At 41.5% G+C, this 22,735-nt stretch overlaps 1 protein-coding gene across 2 annotated transcripts in view; it reads right to left on the bottom strand.

The window, feature by feature from the left end:
* Positions 1–11,404: 11,404 nt before the first annotated feature.
* The window catches only part of Nalf1 (NALCN channel auxiliary factor 1), a 462,371-nt gene continuing 451,040 nt past the window's right edge, over positions 11,405–22,735 (bottom strand). For both annotated transcript variants that reach the window (XM_038327914.1, XM_038327915.1), the window contains one exon: positions 11,405–12,991. In XM_038327914.1, coding sequence (XP_038183842.1) covers positions 12,702–12,991 — 290 coding nt within the window. In that variant the 3' untranslated portion in view covers positions 11,405–12,701. The remainder of the gene's footprint in view (positions 12,992–22,735) is intronic.

Raw genomic sequence — 22,735 nt, 5'->3', positions numbered from 1 at the left:
AGGACCTCTGCTTCTGCCATGATCTCCAGCCCCATCAGCCCAGAAACGCCAGCACTTTGTGCTGTGCCCAAATTTGATTTTATCTGGACTGCACCATCTCCCTTCAATATCACAGAAATGCATTTTCAGTTGACACTGAAATTTGAGAAAAGCACAGGGGTGAAATAAAAGACTGACTGGCCAAGTTTGTCGGTGAAGGAGAGGAGACAGTGAGCTCCCTTTGTCTGAGAGTACAGTAACCTGATAATTTCACTTGCAGACCCTAAGCTTGTACCCAGGATTCAGCTGTGCCCTGTAGCTGCCCAACAGTTAGAATTACACATAAATTTATCTTCAATGAGCAAGTCCTTGGTGTGTTTTTCTTAGCCTTGGATCTCTTAAAGTATCGCTGCACTTCAAAATAGCAGCATTACAGTGTGGCTTGCAAGGAGTTTGGGGAAATGTAAAATCAAATGGGATTGCTGGGAATGTTGTGACTTTTCAGGGAAGGGCTCATGTGACAGAGGATCATTCCAATAGCAACACAAACATAGATATTTAACAATTGTTTCAGTAATGTATGCAGGAAGGGATTCATTGTCAAGGGTAAATTTGAATTTTAGTTGAAACATTTGCTTTACTAAAGCCAAAAGTGTGAAGTAGAAATTTTATATTTACTGTAATATGTGAAAATCTGAATTGCTAGCCCAGAGAACAGCCAGTTATTCTTTGCACCTTTAATCTCTTCTCCTGAGAATACTGCATCAGGGTTGCCCACAGTTCCCTTAGATTCTTTTGATTGGAAGGACTATTTTTTTTATTAATCATTGTAATGGTGTTTAGTAAAAAATTACCAAGTCTTGATTTGTCACCTAAACTTTTTCCAAGACAATATTTAGTATGTTTTATAGCACTTAATGAAGTCTAGGCAGCTTAGAAGCAGCCAGGCCCAGAGCTGCTCACATCAGAGGAAATCTTCCCTGGAGGTGAGCAGGTAAAGGCCACAGTTAGAAAGGGAGAAAAAGAAAGGGAAAGGGGAGGAGGCAGGGAGAAGAGGGGAAGGGGGAAAGGGGGGAAGAGGGAAAGGGGAGAATGTAGTGTGAAGCGGCAGGGCTGAGTCCCGCCACCCGGCTGCCGGCTAGCTTTACACCCGAAATAATTACACGGAAACTGTATTCTTTTAAAACACTGCCTGGCCCATAGTTTCAGCCTCTTATTGGTTAATTCTCACATCTTCCTTTAACCCATATTTAGTAATCTGGGTAGCACCACGAGGTGTGGCTTACCAGGAGAGATCTTAACCTGCGTCCATCTCGGAGAGGAGCAGCATGGAGACTCACTATGGCGAATGCCTGAAGCGTCTCCCCCCCTCTACTTCCTTGTTCCCACAATTCTGTTCTGTCTACTCCACCTACCTAATTTTCTGTTCTCTTAAAGGGCCAAGGCAGTATCTTTATTAATTAACCAATGAAAGAAACATAGACAGATAACTCTCCTCCATCATTTCCCCTTTTTCTGTTTAAACAAAAAAGAAAGGCTTCAACTTTAACATAGCAAAATTACATATAACAAAACAGTTATCAAGAAAGTATTACAGTTACAATATTTAAATCTATTTTATCTTTTATCATAACTAAGGAAAACTATAACTATCTATTTATTCTTCAACTCCATCAAAGACTCCAGAAGGATATAATGCTACCTAAGTAAATAAGAAATAAGTAACTTATAAAACTCTAGAAATGACAGAGACAACTCGCTGCCTGGACAGTCACCCAAAGTTCCTCTGTACCGTTGAGGCATCCATCTTCAGCCTTCAGGCCCATAGTGTCCAGCAGACTTTTTCATGAAGCAGGAAATTCCAAAGACAGTTCAGTCACTTTCTGCTGTGTCCTGCAGAACGTCTCGCAGACTCTTTCATGAATCAGGAACCCCGAAAGACCATCTCACCTTTAGGCAAGTTCAGCAGTCCTCTTTCTGTGGGTTCCTTGTGTCCAGTTTATGCAACAGTCCAGGCAAGAGCATTTTCTTGCCCAAATGGCTAACAAACTCCATAAGTAGCCTCTTCGATGCTCATCTTCCTCTTGAAGTAGATTGGTGCTGCCAGGAGCAGACGTGTCTCATTGTCATGAAAAACCCTAAGTTATTAAAACATTAAATGCCATATTCTGCAGTCTTTGAAAGATATGAAGAATGTCTATCTAACTGAAATATGTCTCTACATATCTAGAAAATCTAATAACATGACTATAAGCTTAACTATTATCAATGATTATCCATTAACAACCTATATTTCCTAATTATACATTACAATTTTTAAAATGAACTGCAATCACAATAGCTTAATCAAGATCAGAAATACATATACATATAACAAAATTGACCTTAAAATCTATACCAATGCAAATTCATATCTATATCATCTCCCCCTTTAAATGTAAAAGAACATTTATAAGCAATATTTGGGAAAATGGGCGCAGTTTTTTCTCTCCAAACTGCTTCCTGCTGAATGGGGGCGCTGTTATTTAGGTCTTTCATGGTGTAACCTGTGTGCTAGGTTCCTCTCAGTTGGCAGTTGAGTGAAGTAATTTTTTGAAGATGTTCACAGCAACCTTTCAGGAGGGCGTGGTCTATCATACCATATTGGGATAGAAGCAATCCACAGAGTCTCGTCCTCTGTGAAAACAAAAGAAGAAACTCTTTTCCAAAGCATCATGTTCTTAGATCCAAATCCTGAAGTCATACCGTTAAGATGTCCATTCTGGTCTAGCCTGGCAGCCCATATAATGAAATGTCTCTCTGTACTTAGCTCCTTTACAGTCAAAAAAATCAAAGAAAACACAACAAAATACATAATCCAGACTCTCTGTGAATTTTCCATTTTTACGTGGCTTATTTTTACTCTATCACTTTACTTCTTTTAATCTATAACTATCTGTACTCTGTCTCTTTAAAGACTTTACCCTTTTCTAAGGCATTAACTTTATTTTTTATGTTTTCTTCTTCTCTCTCAAGCCTACATACATTCATTCAACATTGTGACTCATTTAAAAGTCTTTTATGTCTGAATCTGTCCTATTGTGAATCTGTAATTTTTTTACTGTCGAGAAACTTGTTTGATTTGAGCCTTTACATTGCTAAGCGCTTAAGACTCTAAGCTGTGACATTCCTAGGTCAAAAACAGGTACTGCGGGCTTGCCCCGCCCAGTCCAACATGGCGGAGCCGCTTGTGACTCTTAATCGGTTGCACCTCTGAGCTGCAGAGCCGCTGGGCTGTTCTGGATGTTGGCTCCACCTCTCTCCAATTTCAAAATGGAGGATGTACCATTTTCTACTAGCTCTGGGGCCTCCAGGTAGGAGCCATACTCAGCACTTTAATTCTGAGACTGAGTGTGCAGCACAGAAACTCATTTCATCCAAGTTACAGCCAAATCTGACGCGCAGAGTACCGCGCAGCCTGGAAACATCTGCAGAAATCCGCCATGCTCTCCCGCTAGCCTAAGCCTGATTCCGCCATCTGCCCAGGTGCAGGCAGGGATCTCTGAGCCTTTGGACCAGTCTCAGTGCACTCTCCTTCCGATCCCACGCGGGAACACAAATATCCAGTCCTATAAACGCCATTGAAATGCTTTAAAGCCAGAGTTCGCGCTGGCGGCACAGCACAAGGAAGCTGCGTTTTAAAATGACTCAGCTTTTTCTCTGCCGCTATTGCCGAAACAGGAAATCTCTCTATGGCACGTCCTAGCAAATAGCAAAAAGCTGTGTTAAACTCTCTCTCCTTTATTTAAAGCCCTCTCAGGTTAAAAACCTGAGTGGATTTAGTCACCACCACCTACCTAATTTTCTGTTCTTAAAGGGCCAAGGCAGTTTTCTTTATTAATTAACCAATGAAAGAAACATAGACAGATAACTCTCCTCCATCAGGAGAAGGGGGAAGGGGAGGAGACCAGGCAGAGGATGGGAAGGGGGCCAGGCAGAGAAGGAGAAGAAAGCAAGGAAGGAGGGCAGGGGAGGGAAGGAGGCAGAGAAGGAGGCAAGGCAGGCAGTGAGAGGAGAAGAAGGGGGAAGGGGAGCAGGGCAGACTAAGGAGGGGCAGGGGGAAGGGTAGAGGACTGGCAAAGGAGGAGAAAGGGAAAGGGAAGGGGGAAGAGGAGAAAGGGAGGGAAGGGAAGAGGGAACTAGAGAGGAAGGGAGAGTGGCAGAGGATAGGAGAGGAGGGATAGGGGACAGAGGGTAGTGGGAGAGAAAGATACCTAGGAGGAAGAGGGGAAATAAGTAATAAATGAATAAATTTAGGTAATTACAATAACAATAACATGAGGATTTTTTTGTTTACCATGTAGAGGGACTAAAAATAAAGAAATTTTAATCTATTTTTTTCTTAGGCATAAAATAAAAACCTAAAAATTGAAGAGAAGCCTGACAAGATAACTTATTTGGTAAAAGTGCCCCACAGTGAAGTCTGAATGTCACAGTGAGTTCAATTTCTGGAATCCACATGGTGGAAAGAAAGGACGACTCTTCCGAGTTTTCCTCTGACCGCCACATGTGCACACACACAGACAGACACACTCAAAATAAATAAAAGGTAATAATAATAAGTGTTCAGATTGAAGGGAATCAGAAAAATATCTTCAAATCCCACAAAATTAAACAAATGACTGTTTTTTTAATGAAAAAGTAGACGTTTGATTTAAAAACAATTGTTGACTCTAATTGTGGTGAAAATATCTGTGAATATTTTGCATACATTTTACTTTTATAAGCACAATTATCATCATGATGTGTTTTTATATATTCAAAACCTGATCTCTCTCTATGGATTTCAGAGAAAAGCATTGCATTGCATTACCTCACAGTGCTTAGGCTCAGCTCCGTTTTGCATGCGGCTATAGCAGAGGTCCCACTGAGGTTTTCAGTGGGCTTGATTTCTTGGGCAATAGCCACTTAAAGTTCACTTACCAACACTTTTACATACCTTTGAGTCTAAGTGAGGAAGGGAAAAGAGCAACACAGACTTTCATTCCAGTCTCTCTGAATAAGAGAATCCTTGGCCTGTGCTTCAGTAGAAGCCCAGATTAAATCACTAAGCTATCACGTGACTGATCTGTGGCCTAGCCAAGACAGATACTCAGCTTTAGAGCCAAATTTGCAACATTCTTCTCCTGGTCCCCCAGGTACCTTCAACTAGTGGTTTCCAGTCTTCTTATTAAAATGATAAAATATCCAGTCAGCATATAATATTGCTAGGCCGCCTTCTCTCAGTTATCCATGCTGTTCTAAACACAGCCAAGAATAAGAAGTAAAACCAAAACAGGAAGAGCAGAAGTTTTCACCTCTGGAAACATGTAGGCATCTAGATGGGGCTTTAAAACTGGATCAATAGCTCCACTAGACCTGAGGAGAATCAATACTTGCACGGAGTACTTTACCCAGCTCTGTTTTGTGGTCAGTCACTAGACGGACCAACAGTGGAAGAATTGTGTCAGAAAACGAGGATAATTTCAAGCTGCATAGTTCTGAGAGAGAAGAGCTACACATCTTAGCAGGGGGCACTGTGCTGAAGGAGGTAAGAAGAGGGCATTGGAAGCCCTAGAACTGGAGTTACAGAAGGTTGTGAGCCATCATATAGGCGCTGGGAATCCGTTCCAGGTCCTCTGAAAGAGCAGCCAGTACTCTTAATCATTGAGCCTCTATCTTAATGATTTTAGAATATGAAATTTAAGAAATAAGGCATCTGCTTTGCTTTTGGAGAAACTATTATTATTATTTGCTTTCTTCTCTATTCTTCAGTTCTCAGGCTTGTTAGTACATTTGTTCTTTGTGTGTATTTACTTGGAATTTGTGTTTGGGAAAACTCAGCAAAAACCATCTAAAAATCATTATATATTGTATTTGTACCTGATTCAACTGTATCACACCTCATCAGCAAACCTAAGACAAATGGAAAATAACTTTAAGTACAATGTTAAAAGGCTTATTGAGATACGGGAATGAGGGTCATCTGGAGGCAATAAGAGAAAACAGGAATTGAAGAAGTAGCAGGCCCTGCCTTCTTCTTAGGCTCTACATACAAAATGTTACTATGTTATAGATTTGATTCCTACTACAGCATCCTTCGTGTACTGATACACTCCAAGAAGGATGGATATAGTTGAAATTTACCCAAGGTGTAATCTATGTTCGAGTCAGCTGACTATCTGGTGCAAGACTCTTAAAGCCACCAGTGTGGCAGTGGATGAGGGTCTTAAGGTAAAGTCACAGGAGAAAGTCTACGTCATAGATCAAGGATCACAGTTCGTATGTCAATGCAAACTGTAAGTTTGAAGTTGGAGTCAGAAATAAGGAGTGGGCAAAACATTAACATGAGTGCATTAAAATATCCAATGAATATGCTCAATGGGAAGAGATAAGAATTAGAGAATTAAGAAAAAGTAAGCAATCATCCTGCTTAATGCATTCACTCCAGAAGAAGTTAGTGTCCTATTTTTCACATAGTGCTTCATTCTATGAAGATTATATCATTAAATAAAGACAAAAAGAGTTATTTGTTACTTTAGACATGCATTCACACTGAATACATTGACATCTCTGTACTGATTGTTATTTTAAAAAATCCAGAGGCATCAAAGGTGTACATTTTTAAAAAGTCCTCTTTTTGGCTGTATCCTTATTATTCCTACTAGTGTAGATAAGTATATATCTATCTATTCATCTATCCATTCAATCATCTATCCATCCATCTATCCAACCATTCATCCTTTACAATCCATCCACCCAACTATCCATCCATCATCCAGCCAGCTAGCTAGTCAACTATCCATCCTTCATTCTCCATTCATCCCTCCAACTATTGATCCATCATCCTTCCATCCATCCATCTATCCATCCAACTATTGATCCATCATTCATCCATCCAACTATCTATCCATCTATCCATCCATCCATCCATCCATCCATCCATCCACTTCCTCATTTGCTTATTGAGATAGGGTCTCACCATGTTGCCCACATGTTCTTAGATTCCTGGGCTCAAGTGTTCTTCCCACCCGGTCTCCTAAGGGATTGTGGATAACATGGCTGCGCCCACCCCTCTAGTTTACTTGTATTAAGGAATGGGTCCACATTTCCATTTATGAGAGACTTGGATCATCCTCAGCAGTTTTGAGAAAAATCTAGTGAGACTGAGCTATTTACATAAAAACTCATCAGAACTCATTTTAATTCTGTAATATAAAATCTTTCAAATTAACGTGAAAATATGGCCATGTTCAGTTTACTAGATTTCCAAATACATGTAATATAGAGATAAACTACTATAGTTTGGGAACAGAACAACTTCCTGGCCCAGTTAATGCACGTGAGCAGATCATTGTGCATTTGGAAGGAACTCACGAAGGTTATTAGGGGTTATGGTATTTAAGAGTGTCTCACTGTTCATTTTGTTGGTGTCTCCCAAAATTTCAGAAATTATTTTCACCTTTGAAGTTTCCAGCTCCCTGCTCCCCAGGATAAGAAGGGTCATAGCTGCATCCCTGTCACGGCTCTGGGCCTCCTCTCTGTGTATGTCTCCTAGCAAGGTACTCCAACAAGATTTTACTGAAGATTTCCTTCACAGTGACTTCAGAATAAAAATGAAGCAGAATAAACAGGCATGAAGCAACATTGCATGTGAGAACCTGAAGATGTTGGATTTTTTTAAATAATTAAAATATTTTAGAATACAGACAGAACACACTCAATCCCTCAAAGATTCAAATGCACCTCATTCTCCAAAGCTAGCTCAGATACAATCTGAAATTCCTGAGTGCCTTTGACCCACCCATTCGTGTGACCTGGGACTGAAGAGGTGGCAGTTGTTACTTCAACTTTCATTGGGACGTCTTGTAGCAGGTGAAGACAGCCTTGCAGAGCCTCAAGAAAAAAGGACATGTCTCATGTTTTGATCCTTGCCTTCAGTAGTATCCCCTGGCTGAGAGGAGTAGCTGTACATTTCATTGCTATGAGGAGACCTTCTAGTCAGGTTTGGTAGTTTGTGTCTACGTGGTGGGGGTTCCTGTGAACAGTGATCAGGGTTTTTTCTTACCTTCCTCTTCACTTCCAGTCTTGTTATCCAGCATAGCCGAAGCCCTGCAAGCCATATCCAGTCTGTTCCAAACATCATTAAAGCTTGGAAGATGGAAGAGATTCTGGTTATTTCCAAATTGGTTTGCCTTTACTGATGGAGACATTTCGAGGGTCTGTTTTCCATATCAGAGAAGCGCGCTGCACAAAGGTTTGCAGACGAATAATTGATCATAATGCTATGCATGTGTTGTTGTGGATGGAATAATTATCCAATTAAGGTTTTACTTATGATGTTTACACATATATTATACATATATATATATATATATTTATGTCTCTGTAAAGCTATGCCATAGTATATATAATATATTTCTTTTCTATATACACATGTATGTATGTGAAATCAAATACATGGCTTCGGTTTCAGGAAAAACAAGAAACACCTTTAATTTATGTGTGGGTTTAATGCTGCCAAAACCCCCAGCTCACTTAGTTACCTAAAGAGGATGAAAGTCAAGAAGATTAATGTTTGAATGTTCCTCAGCTATCAAATATCACCTGATAACCCATGCCTTTTGCACATGGTTCTGACATTTAATTACATCTTTCATTTGCTTTTCTCCCCCAGCAGAAGGAGCTTATTACACATTCACTTCAAAGCCAATTTTCCCTCTATCCTTCCTTCTTCCTGTCCTGTCTTTGTTGTCTTTCTGCAATCTTTTATTTAAGATCCTAGGGTCAATGGCCCAAAAGGCATGAATTCATTAGTGAGAGACCAACGTTTTTGGTAGTGATGTCACATGAAAGACCAACTTTTCCTTAATACATTGTGGTATGGGGGACAATACCACCTTTGTAATAAAAGAAAATCCAATATAATGAATTACCAAAATGTAAATAGCAGGGTGAATAATCTCTGTAATATTATATGATGTTCTGCTTAGCAGGACTGGAATTTCTTACTGCAAAAAAGAGAGAAAGAAAGAGAAAGAGAAAGGGGGAAATGAATTCAGGGGCATTTATTCCCATATATCTATGATGCAGCTATAATTTTGTTGATTCTTCTACAAGCCTGCTTAGGTAATTGTGTTAATATTGTAGTTCATTATCTAATATGCAGGTGACACCATCTATGAGGAAAACAGAGAGAGATGACTCCAGAGGAGCAAGACTGGAGTTTATTCTGCCAGAATTAACATGCGCCCAACATTAAACACACTTGGTATGTTCTGGGAAACAGACTGGAGTGGCTGCATTGTCCTCTGCCTGTTTAAAGCCACCATCTACTGGAATTTCCCCCTTTGCTTTCCTTTGACTCAGGGGGAGTCCTGCAAAGGGGACACCTTCTGTCATGATAAACCAGAGGCACTGAAGACAGCACATGAATAAGACAAGGGAATTATCCTCTGGGTGTTACAGAGTATCCCAGTGATCTCTGCATTGACAGTGTGTGTGTGTGAGAGAGAGAGAGAGAGGGAGGGGGGGAACCTCTTTCAGCCAATGGCCTTTAAGAGGCTGGATGGACCAGGTTGGGCGTGACTTTGGGTACCATAAACCCCGCAGGAGCCCCAGCTCGGTGTCTTTCCCTTCCTGGCCACACCTAGATGTTGGATTCTGTTCCTGTTTCCTCATTGTGATCCGTGAGTTACCTTTCAATAAAGAACACCTTAGTATACCCTATTCGGAGGTAGTGTGGGATCATTTGATTCGCACCCCACATCTGACAGGTTCACTTTCGTGTGTGTGTGTGTGTGAGAGTGTTTGCACTCACGTGTGCAAACACTCCAACCCTCTCATCCTCTCTTCACCTAAGCCATGCCTTTGTTGTTGTTGTTTTTTCAAGACAGGGTTTCTCTGTGTCACCGTCCTAAATGTCCTGGAATTAGCTCTTGTAGACCAGGCTGGCCTTGAACTTACAGAGATCCATCTGCCTCTGCCTCTGCCCCTGGACTGCTGGGATTAAAGGCATGCACCTCCCCTGCCCAGCCCCATGTCATGGTTTTGCATAAACCCTTAGCAGTGTATTAATTATTTCAGCTTACATCTAAAGCTGTCTTTTGTGGGTACTCATCTCCAAGGGAAAGACACGAGGCTTCTCTTTCTTTCACATTCTCCTGTTTTCATCCTAAAAGCAAAGCTGCCTATCTCTTACATTTGGGACTGCAAAGAATATGAAGAGAAAATGAAAATTTGTCCCCTCCAAAATCTATCCAGGGTTCTAGGTTTTAGTTACTACTATGGTCTTCTATATTTAGAGAGAAAGACAACTTCTCTTTGTACCAGCAAACAGGGGTAGCACTTTTTCCTTGTTTACACCGTGTTTTGCTCGAGAATGGAGATGGTTACGGCGTGACTAGAATGAGTTTGAAGGGCGGGTGATGAAGAGATCAGGTTTGTGAGTGGCTTTTCCACGGAGGGGCGGCCGCATTCCCAGAATCCAGTCGCTTACCCTCCATCCTGGGAACACAGCTCTCCAGGGGAGTCTTTTCCGTGGAGCTGTCTTCTGTCTTCTGTCCTTCTACCCCCTCAGTCAGCATGTCCTCCCAAAGCCACGGTTGCGCCTTTTACATCCCCACAGAGTGCCATGTTTTCACAAATTAAAATGTAGCATCTGTGTTTGTGTGTGTGCGCACACCTGCAAATAAATCTCCGTTTGTAAGAGAGGGGGATTGTTTTTGAAGAAAAGGAAAAAGAAACTGGAGAGTTTTGCATATTTTTGGTGTTTTTTTTTTCTCTTTTTGTATTTATGCAGAGCATTTTAGGGTTTCAGTCTCAACAAAACACTAGTAAAACAAAGAATCTAGTAAAATATTTGTGCATGTACTGCTAAACAATTCTAGCAATTTTATTAAGCAATACCTTTATTATTTTTTAATATTCTTAACAGACTGGAACAAAACATTTTATTCAAAACAAAATATGCATACTGTACGCATGTCGCAGGGCTAAGCATGATGCAGAGGGGAGAATTGGAACGAAAACAGGTGCCCCGGGGTGTTTAATAGCTCCAAAGTTAACAACTAAATTTTGTTCACTAAGAGGACCTTGTCTATGGATTTCCTTCATCTCTCAGCCACACAGCAAACTCACCCGAAGTGCACTTCCCAAGTGTAGTTAGAGAATAGGAAGGAATGTGAAGTGTCTTTTTAAAATTATTTGTTTGTTTGTTTGTTTTGTAAAAACAGCCCTTATTGACTTTTCCTTCCACTGGCCCTACTGTAAACCCATACAAGCCTTTTTAGAAAGCAAATTCATATACACTCAGCAGGTGAAATGTTCCCACAAAGGAAAAAAAAGAGAAATACAAACAGTGATTAGACTTATTTTTCTCAGCCGCCTAGAGCTTGCTGGAGTGAGGACGCTTCGCATGATAGTAAAAATGGCTGATCGGTTGATTGTTTTCAAAAGGAGAGTTTCCTCTGTGATAATGCAACGCTGTATACATTTTATACCTGGAGGAAACTGGAACCCTGTGTAGGGCGATATTGGGATAAAATGGTACATATTCTGTATACTAGATCCCTTCCACCACGATAAAGGAGGAACAGAAGTCTGGATTTGTGTTCTTGGTCTCTGCTCCCATCAGCTGGAGGCAAGCGCCCTGTGTTCAAGGAGGGGCTACTTGCTGGCCATGAGCCGTGGGCCGTGGGCCGTGGACCATGGGACCGCTCCTGTCTGCCCCGCCAGGAAGAAAGAACTGAGGATGGGCACGGGAGCCACTCGGTTCACGGAGCGTGTTTCACTCTGTTAGTGTGATTTTTTTTTCCCCCACATAAAACCTGTGAGCTGCCTGACTCTCTGAATGCACTATTGGATCATCCAGAGGGACCGCTAGGCCCTGGCTCCCTCTGCTCGGCTTGTGCGAGACACACACCCACCATGCGAGACACAGACAGAAGCAAGCGGATGTTGTCTGCTTGGGGACAGAAGGCGAGGGCCAGCAGGGCCTGCAGGGCGTGGCGTCCATGGGTTGGAAGGAGGCTTAGGGAATTTTTTTATTTTTTGTTTTCTTTTTTTATCTTTTTTTTGTTGATTTTTAATTCTTTTTTGTTGTTTTTTTGTTTGTTTTTGTTTTATGTTTTTTTGTTTTTGTTTTTTATTTTTTTGCTACACCGTGAGGTTATAGCGGTCATTCCTCTATTAGAAACTGACAGGACGTAGACAGAAGTACTGATGGACACACAATGACTAGAAATAGAGAGACAGTGGAGAGACTTAAGTTCACCCACAAAGAAATCCTGCATTAACAAGTGCAGAAAAATGAAATAAAATCAAATAAACGGAAAATAAATTCAAACCGAAGAGAAAGAAAAGAAAGAAGAAAAAGAAACAACAACAACAACAACAAAATAAAAACCTCCAAACGTTAAAACACAGTGTATAAAATGGTGTGAGAAACTGAGTCACTGGCAGCCTCTTAGTCGATAAAAAGCTGCAGCTGTGTCCTTGTTGGGAATCGGGCCCATCTTGTTGAATGTTACCCACAGGTCTTGCGGGAAGTCCGAGGGTAAAGCACCCGGGTGGGTTCAGTTCCCCGGGCAGCAGCGGGTGCACATCCCGGGTAGGTCATCAATGCTCTGCGCGCAAAAGCGTGCACCTGTCCAGCCCTGCGCTCTGCGCCGTGCGCTCGCGCCCCGTGTGTGCCCCGGCTGCGCTCAGTCCTCCCGGGTGGAGTTGTCCTCCAGCGTGGGGAGGCCGCCCAGGCCCAGCCCCGTGGAGTTCTGCGCTGCGGAGGCCGTGAGCACTGTGTGAAGGAGGATGAGGACGAGAACACACAGCTTGAGCCGGGCGGGGCACAGTCTGGTGGCCGAGGACACTGTGAGCGACCTCCTGGCACAGGAGTCTCTTCTGTTCACGGTCCCTTTGGGTGGGGGTGCAGATTGCTCCTCGCTCCTGATGTCACAGCATTCGGGTTCATCATTGGTTAGGAAGGTTTCGTAGAGCCCTGGGGGAGGAAGAGCAGAGAGGTTAGAGGCCAAGGATGTGGAGGAACGGAGGGGTGGGGGGAATGCAGGGGACAATCTCATCCCAGGTGTCCTTCAGCCTTCAGGATTGTCCTCCCAAGGTGTGGTGAAGTGTACTTTGGGGTTCCCGCGTGGGAACAGGGTGTGCTGGGTGTTGGCAACATTCTCAGATTGACTATCAGAGCTTCTGGTACCACCAGAGTTTACTCAGCCACCGTTCAACCCTTAACAGGAAGGGGGTCACTAACCTAATCCATGCATCAACACCAACAAGCCCTGCTGAGTGAAAGAGCTAACAGGTCAGATGTCAAGCCCTGAAAGACCTGTTTGCCCAGTTTCCCTCCGTGGACTTCATCCTGTCTGTGACCCTAAGAGACTAAGGGCATCTCTGCATCTAACCGGAAGCAGGTCCCCATTGGCTACACCGTGGATGACTCCAAGTTTTGTTGCTTTAGTCAGTGTGGACCCCCCCCCCCCCCCCCCCCCCCCCCGCACTCAGAAGTTTCTGGCTCTTCCTCTAGTATTTCCATCTATCCTGCAACCTGCAACTTCCAACCAACTTCTTTGATCTCCCCCCCCCTCCTTTTTTCTTCTAGCTGAGTTCTGATCCTTCCTCTGAAAACACACATTGCAATTTAATCATCCGCATTTTTGAAAATCTTAGACAAGAGAGGTGCCCCAGAATTGACTTTTTTTTTTCCCACGTAAAGAGCTTAGCTCGGTGACTAACAAATATATTGATGGTTTTGGCTAATGTTAATCACAGTGATTAGCCACGGTGTTTCAGCGTTTCACCAGGGCGTCGCGTCCACCTCGTGGAATCCAAGCCATTTTCCTTATTGCTCTCCCGACAGCTCGGTGCCCGACAGACTCGGGAGCGCTCGGTGTGAGCCAGGCTGCCCTTCCTTCCACTGACTTCCCCTCCATCTCGTTGATCAAGAGGGGACACCTGACAATGGTTTACTCTTCAACACGGCCTTTCCCCGCCCCCTTTCAATCACGGTTGCTCATTTCCGTGTCAACTTCCACACCCAGCTATCAACCCGAGAGCACGGACTGAACATCTGCACCATTACTTCCCCACTATATGTCAGAATACCTCAACAAAATAGCCCAGTTAATGAGCACTGATTGCATAAGAAACTGAGCACATCTATTCACTTAACGACAAAGACGCTTTTCAATAGATTATGCTTCAATATGTGTATAGTAATGCTTACAATAGGCATTTCTTCTTAGGCATTCAAAGGTAAACTTCACCTTCGCCTAGGAAGAATATGGAAAAAAAACTGAATTAATGAGATCTGCAGCTCCGACATTTTTATCGTATAATTTCTTTCTTATATCTCACTTACTGAAGTGTACATGGACCATACCAGATTCTACAATGAAAAGAGGTTATAAAGAGCAACACAAATAAGCCCCCTACGATGGTTTGACCAGCACTTTAAAACACCAAGCATTGAAACATTTTTCCCCAGGTCACGAAAATAAGAAGTTCTCCCGATGTTACTCAGAAGTTGGGTTCTGATGTAAACTAAAACCATTATAGACAAAACAACACAGTTAACGTGGGCCCATAAGCCATTGTTTGGGATTTCCATACCTCTACTTTCTCTTTTGCCCTCTGTCTTGACAATATCACTGGAAGCTATGTACACCTTAAAGTTCCAATCACTCCACCAAGCATTTTAGTGAAGGAGGACAGAAATTCCAAGTGCTTGCTTCTCAAGGGCAACATCGGACATCTTCCAGACCCAGGAAAAGTCTTTGCTCCTACAGCCCTCTGCTTTCCCCAGAGCTATTATTTCTTTATGACCAGCCCTGTAGATTAAGTCTACACACACAGATTCATCTACAGCAGATGTGCCACGAACCCATCCTGGAAAAGACAATGGCTCTCCACTCATTTGCCTGGAGATTCCCACGATTGTGACTTAACAATCACTTGGAAAATTAAACAGCATTCTTTTGTTGTTCATTCGAGAAGAAAACATACGTGTTAGTAACATGTCTAATAAACAAATGCAATAATATTAATACAAGAGTAGCAATTGTGTGTTTTTATGGGGTATCAAGCAGTGCTTCAATACATGTATGTGTTGTACCAGGCTCAGATTAGGTCATTTATCATTCCTTTATGGAAAATATTTCAAGCCTTTTCTTCTAGCGTGTTGTTAGTTGGTAGCCACCCCACTGCAGAATACCATACCAGAACATACTCTCACTTGCAGTTTGGCACCCACTTATCTTTTACCCTCTGCCTGCACTGGGTAAGCACCGTTCCGTTCACAAGACCGACTCTGAGCCTCACAGGAGCGACAATGCCTGTCTTTGGCACCAGGCTTATTTCAATGAACATGATCATGTCTGCTTCTATTCATGCTGCTGAAATGGCAGGATTTCCTTCATTGCTTATTGGATAGTGTTCATGTGCACATACATTCATACATATATTCAAATGTCTAACTCACATTCTCTAGCGATTCCTCGGTTGGACCTTTGCCCTGTTGTTTCTTGGCTGCTGTGAAGAGTGGTCAGTGAATGTCTGAGTGTGATGGCACTTTGGTTGACAAGAACTTTCTGATTTCCAAATACTTATTCTTAGGTACTATGTTGTTTCGTAGGATGCATGCTCAGCTTTATGAGGCTTTGAGTTTGAGCCCTAACAACCATCTCCCAAAGAACATAAACCTTATTATATGGTCATTTAGATATTATCTCAGCAAAAGAAGGCCAGATATCTAGATGAAATCTTTATCCTCCATTATCTCTGACACCTACCATTTGAGATACTTGCATCTAGAAAGTTTAATTTTTGAATAGTTATAAAGACTTCAAAATAGTGGCTGAAAGTTCCAATTGTAAAAGCCTACAAAATACTACAAAGAGAAACAATGTGAAATTAAATCTGACTTTACCCCCGCTACCATCATCACCATCATTATACCATAATCATAATTATCATATCATCACATCATAATCATCATCAAGACATCATCATCACATCATTACATCATTATCGTGACATCATCATAATTACCATATCAGCATCACAGAGTAATCATCATCACATGGTTATCATGACATCATCACCATGACATCATCATCATTAAATTATCATAATCACTGTCACTATCACATCATATCACCCATCATCATCAAGACATCTTCATCACATCATAATCATCATCAAGACATCATCACCATCTCATCACATGGTTATTATGACATCATCATCAAATTGTCATAATCACTATCATCACAACATTATCATTATATCCTCACCATCACATCATCACCATCATGTCATCATAATCACCACATCATTAATACATCATTATCCCATTGTCATCATCATCATCATCACATCATCATAATTGTGACATCATCACCATATCATCATTGTCATCATCATCACATTATCATCACATCATTACATCATCATTATGTCATCATCGCAACATTATTATCAACATCATCATCATAAAGGGGGAAAAGATACTACTGAACAATTTACATTTTAATGAAAATAGAAACACACATAGAATGAATATAATTTGTAGATTCCATTTATAAAGCATTTGAATGAGCTCATGCTTTACATTTTCCTTCTGCATTTGCATGTTTATCACAAATAGGAGTACACAAAGTATGTCTAATAATTATGTATCTCAATGGTCATGGGTGTCTGCAGGGAAACAGCTTTTGCTTGACAAGGCCGTCGCACAGGTGGGCTCGCAGCAGCGGGGACTCAGGTAGGCTCACAGCAGTGGGACCTCCACAGTGTGAAGCCACTCTAGATCCCAGCACAGGGGGAGGTGAGGCTGGTGCAGTCCCACCCCATCTAAGGAGGAATGGCAACTGAGAGCTGCTGGGTTCAGCAGAGCAGCCTGTGAGAGGCTGCCCCTGCTCCCATGGATGCCCCCGCTCCCATGGATGGCCCCATATCCATGCCCGCACTGGTCTCTAAAGGAGTTCACTGGGTTTAAAAAAACAGCACACAGGAAGTGAGTGAGTCAGGAGTATGGGGCAAACAAGAGGGGAGGTAATTGGGGTGAATTTAATAAAATTCTATCAAATCAAAATACACTATATTCATGTAGGAAATTCTCAAACAATAAAAATTTTAAAAAGAAAAAATGGCTAATGTGGCAGAATTTCTAAACTTTATGAATATAATTTCTTAAAAGTAATTATATTTCTGTCTTATTTTCTGATGATTGGTGCATAGTGGTGGTTTTCTGTTGTTGGGATAGTTCCATTTAAATTGCCTTATGTTGTAGAAAGGTTTTTATTTATGGGTTTCAAACTCTAAATTTATCCACATTGTCTCCTTGCTGTTACTGTGTTGTTTCTGTTCTTCTGTCTTGTCCTTGGTGAGACTTGAAGTGCTTCCTTAATTTTCATTGTGTTATTAAAGGTGAACTCGCGCCCTTACTGTGTGTTATTCTTATCCTAATGCAGTAATTTCCGTATTTGTGTTGTTTTAATTTGTTTGATATATTTTAAGAAATACACTTGTCATTCATTCAAACTTCTATTTGTATTAAGTACAATGGTTTTCCCGGTGAAGTCTGGTCTTCTCATGTGTGTCATGTATCTTGTCACTGAATTCCTTTGTCAAGTGTTAGCATGATCACATGATCTACAGTCATGATTAGCATCTGTCCAAGTAAACTTTTGTCTGGTCAGAAAACTGCCATCTGAGGGATATGCAGCTGATTAGTTTTCTCTCTCTCTCTCTCTCTCTCTCTATATATATATATATATATATATATATATATATATATATATAATGTATGCATATACACTTATAAATATTGTACTATGTTGGTCTCCTATGTATTTTTATGAGCAGGAACAAAAATTCATCCACATTTATGTATCCTGAGATATTCACTACTAACCAAGAAGATAGGTACTCCGACCATACAACCATGTTACCTTTGTTGAGGTTTTTGTCTTATGATCCTTCCCGTGGCTTTGAGAATACTTTGTTTACTATGAAGGTTTCCTCTAAAACCCTTAGCACATGTGCCTTTGTGTCTTAAATTACTTTCTATTCTCTCTGGGCACTTTTCTCTGTATGGTGCTCCATACCTCAGAGTTTCACACTGACTGAAGAACGTCGATCCCTTTCTGTTTGCCAGGTCTCTAGTACTCTGCTCTCATCACCATGCGACACGATTTCTAAGCATTTTAATATTTTATTCACCATTCTCTCTTCCATAATTTACTGTGTGAGCATACCGAAAGATACATTTTTCATAACTTTAGAAGTGCATGCTATTATTATTTTATCAGACCCTTGCCGCTAATTGTTGAATTCAAGAGCACAATAACCGATGAACGAGCTGACGAGGGTTCCTCTAGAACTGAGACATTGTCTGACCACGCAGCTCAGCCTGGCCTGGATGCCAAGGTTCTCCTGCCTCAGCCTGCCCGATGGGAGGACAGGTGAGCGTGACTACACCAGCCTATGTTTCAAATCTATTCATTTCCCATTATCAACATTTTATGAACACCCTTTGGGTAATTTTAATGGCATTCACACATGACTTATATGCCATAATTTCTGCTTAATTCTCGAGGTAGAGATGACTTGGCTGGACTCAACATGAGCAGCAGTGTTGCAGGCACCGACACAGTCAGACCCCATCTGCGACCTCTCCTGGCAGAAGCCCTGGGCTCTTCTGCAGTCTTCACTTCAAATCCACTGGACTATCTTATCTGCCCCTTTTCCTTTCACTTGCTATTTTTAAGCGTCTCAGTTTTAATAACGAACCACTCTCCAGACTTTGTTACTTCTATGAATCAGCACATCTTTAAGTTTTTAATTTAGATTCAGTAGAATTTAGAGACAGATAAAGGTAAAATGTTGGCTCTACCTCGTTAGTTTGAGCCAGGTGTCACAATAACATTTAAAAGCAATGACATACTCTTTACTAAGACAATTTTTTTTGGCCATTATGAAAATCCTAACAATATTTCAGAAAATGGCTTTGAAAATTGGTATTTGACATTAATATTTCATGTTTACTGTTACAATAGTCATCTGCATGAATGTTACCAGTTTCTTTTAAGCTGCTGAAGTATTTAAATTGTAAGTTTTTCTTATAAAAAGTAAGAACTAAAATCTATGAAGAATTTGCTAGTTTTCAGGGGCCATTTTATAAGTGAGAAAGAAAACAATATAACACAAGTTCATCCTCTCTGTATTGGCCATGTGGAAAAAAATGTTAGATTTTGAATATTTAAATGTTTATCATTTTAATCATGTCTTTATAAGCAAGGTCTAATTTTAGTAAAGAAGTTATGCATTGAAAATGGGAAGTTTCAGGGGAGAGAGACAAGGGCAGGTGAATTAGCTCCATAATGCTGAAAAATAAAAGTGCTATCACCACACACAGCTGGGTTAGCAGGGTTGGCTTTTCCCTAGTTGGCGGTGCCGAGAACGCTCGCTACCATTCCTTTCCACCTTAGCACTCAAAGCACACAGCAAGGTAAAACTGTCTACAAGAGAGGAGTAGATATGTCTTCAATGAGAGAAGGGACCGAGGCATGGCCTGCTAGCAAAAGGAAATGCAAGACAGCCAGACTTTCAGACTAGCAGCCTCCTCGACACCCAGGAATTCCACCAGCCACAGATGGGAATATTTGGAGACTATTTTATCTGTATTGAAAGTGTACAAACATTTTCCCGAATATTATTCCCCCAAACAATACAGTGTGACTTTACATGGGACTTAGGTATGATAACTCTTTGGAGATGACTTCAGTAGAGGGCGGGATAAGCATAGGATACATGGGATGTTTGCTCCCTAGAGTTCCACACAGGCTTGAGCAGCCGCAGAGGGTGAGAGTCCTGGGTCTTATCCCTGTATGGAATGAGACTGAACTTTCATCAGAAAGAAATGGGACACACCCTCTTAAGAAAGTCCCACACAGACGGGATTGCCCCAAGGCCACGGAGAGCCGAGTGTTTGCTGCACATTAGATTATCTACAGATTGCTTCTAAAATGTAAATGGTACCCAATGAAATTAAAATCAAAGATCTACATTAGAAAGCCAGAAATATTATACAGAGATTTCACTCATTCATTAAGACCATAGCTAAGTTCAAGAATAAACTGGGCATTGAAACATCGCCTTGAAGCTAAGCAGAGAATTCTCAGGTTTTCCAGTGTTTTACCAGAACAAAAAGACAGTATGCAGCCAGAGAGGTACAGTCTAAACAGAAACCGGTGTGTGCTGCTAAATATCACATTTCACATTTTTATTTTCCCCAGAGTTGTCACGCCGATGCTTTTTAATTATGAAAAATGTATCTGAGAAAACAGAAAAAAAATATTGGACTGAGGGAATGTATACCCACCAAATACATCATTTATTTCTTTGACCCACCCATAATGACTCTTTGATGGGCTGCCCAGGACTGCTTAATGTGGGATCATTGTGTATAGGAAAATTACAAAGGTTCCTGAAGAAGTGAGCGTGTGTACTAAACCTTAGAGTCACGTGGGTCACCTGGAAGGGCTCCTGTCCTTCCCTGCTCTGTTAAGTGACCCTCTACTCCATGACCAGAGGCCCCTAGCAGAGACAGTGACAGTCACCGAGGAAGGGAAGAAAAATGGCGTTTCCTTTCTCTTCCGCGGTTATGGCGGAAGGTTCTTGCAGAACGCTGCTTTCCTCTCGGGCTGCCTTGCACCCACGCATTCTGGGAGGAAGACCCTGGATTTGTCTGAAGACGTTCCGGCGTCTTCTTGCTGTGGGTTCTGGACCCTGAGGTGGGTAGTCACTGTCCATTACTCAAAAAGGAAGCGAGCACCCCTTGCCGAGAGCATTGCCTGTTGCGTTCTGTTTCTATTTATTCTCTTTCATTTTCTCTGGCAAATGGCACGTATCGCATATTGTAAATCAGTTTGGCCCACAGTGCTCTCTAAACTGGAATTTCCCCAACGCTAGGACTCTGCGAAGGAAATATTCTTGAAAACAGGAAACTGTAGGAAGAATCGCACAGCTGCTGCGGCTCAAACAGGGAGCTGTGATGGAAGAGACAGCTTTGCTGATGCTTTGATCCATCCCCGTACTTACTGCACAGGCAACATTTCCTGCCTTGTTTGCTGAAAGAAAACCAGACTCTCCGTGTAACCACAGAACACACCCACACCTCCTCCAGGTCTGTATACACTCAGTCACACACTGACACACGGTCACTGTTCCATGACATTCAAATGTCTTGTAAATAGGCTTGGGTTTCAGATATTTACTTTATTGAGTAGGAGAAATTATTTTCATCATCTCTTTCAGTTTTTGAAATGTTAGACGTTTAAAATAAACAGTTGAGATTTTAAGAAACCAATGCTAAAACTTAAGTCGGTTAGACCCTAACTTGGAAAAATTATCCCACTTGGGATCTATTAAAATAAAATACATTATCGTAGTTTATAGGCTAAGCCAAAAAAAAAAATTCAGAGTCAATACGTCAGTACTAGTCAAGTCTAATGCTGCAGCACAATGAGAGGACACTAGCCTAGCGTATGTAAAGTCCTGGGCTTGCTCCCAGTGCCGCCAAAACCAAAGAAGAAAATAGAGCCACTATATAATTTAACCAAAACAACAATAACAAAACAAAACAAAAACAAACTCTAGAATAATTAGTTGCCCTTTTCAAATTTGAATTGATTTGGCTCCCAGTAGTTTTTTTTTCACACTTTTATTTATTTAGCTGTAGATGAGGGTGTTTTTTTTTAATTGTTTTTTTGTTCTTTGCTTTTTGCCTGCTTGTACATCTATGATAACATATATGTTCCTGGAGCCCTCCTAAGCCAGGAAGGGGCATTGGATCTCCCCTGAAATGGAGTTATCGACATGGTTGTGAGCCATCATGTGGCTGCTGGGAATTGAACTCAGGTCCTCTGGAAGAGCAGCCAGTGCTCTTAGCTGATGAGCCATCTCTCATCGGCCAGACATCCTGTAGTTTTAGCACTTATAGTGGTGCTTTCGAGTGAAAATGTCATAAGATAAGACAGTATTTCCAGAGAAGAATCAAAAAAAAATCTTTGGAAGTGTTGCATATTTGCAAGAAACAAATGATGGAGAGGTGATTTCTTGGAAAAGGCTCTTACTCATGGATCCTTCCCTGGAAACTAAAGTTGCTGTGTCACACATTCTCCACTGTGGGGCTGGGGACATTTATTTCAGATTCTGGCAGACCAGTAGCCACCTGGAACATCTCAGCTTGAACATTAATTCTCACCCCCTAGTGACAGTGCAAGGAAGAGACATTGGCACCGATGATGTTCTGCATCCATAGACGTCTATGTCACCTTCCTGCTTACTGCCCAGCTACTTCCTTCATGGCCTTGTCTGGGAGACACTGAGGACACAGCACCTACAAGGCTGTAGCACAAAGGAGTTGGAAAACGCTCACCAACTGGCTAAGGGCCGAAATTAAAGTGATGGTCCAATATCAGGAAATCATTAATCTTAAAACTTAGTATCCACTATCCCTTTACAAGTCTTAATTGAGTTTTAGATTATCCGTCCTTTCAAACAACAAATCAAACCCTTCCTGAAATAGCTTCAATAACTGTCTTTCTCCAGAATGCTCCCCAGCAAACGCAAACCAACATCAAAAAAACCCCAGGAAATTCTGGAAGTTCTATAAAACTGGTAAACGTGCCTAGGTGATGATGGAGACAGAGAGAGGGGGGGGGGG

The sequence above is a fragment of the Arvicola amphibius genome, chromosome 4, assembly GCF_903992535.2.
Source record: "Arvicola amphibius chromosome 4, mArvAmp1.2, whole genome shotgun sequence".
In the NCBI taxonomy this organism is placed as follows: Eukaryota; Metazoa; Chordata; class Mammalia; order Rodentia; family Cricetidae; genus Arvicola; species Arvicola amphibius.
The sequence above is the reverse complement of the archived record's forward strand: the minus strand, read 5'-3'. Positions and strand labels throughout refer to the sequence as shown.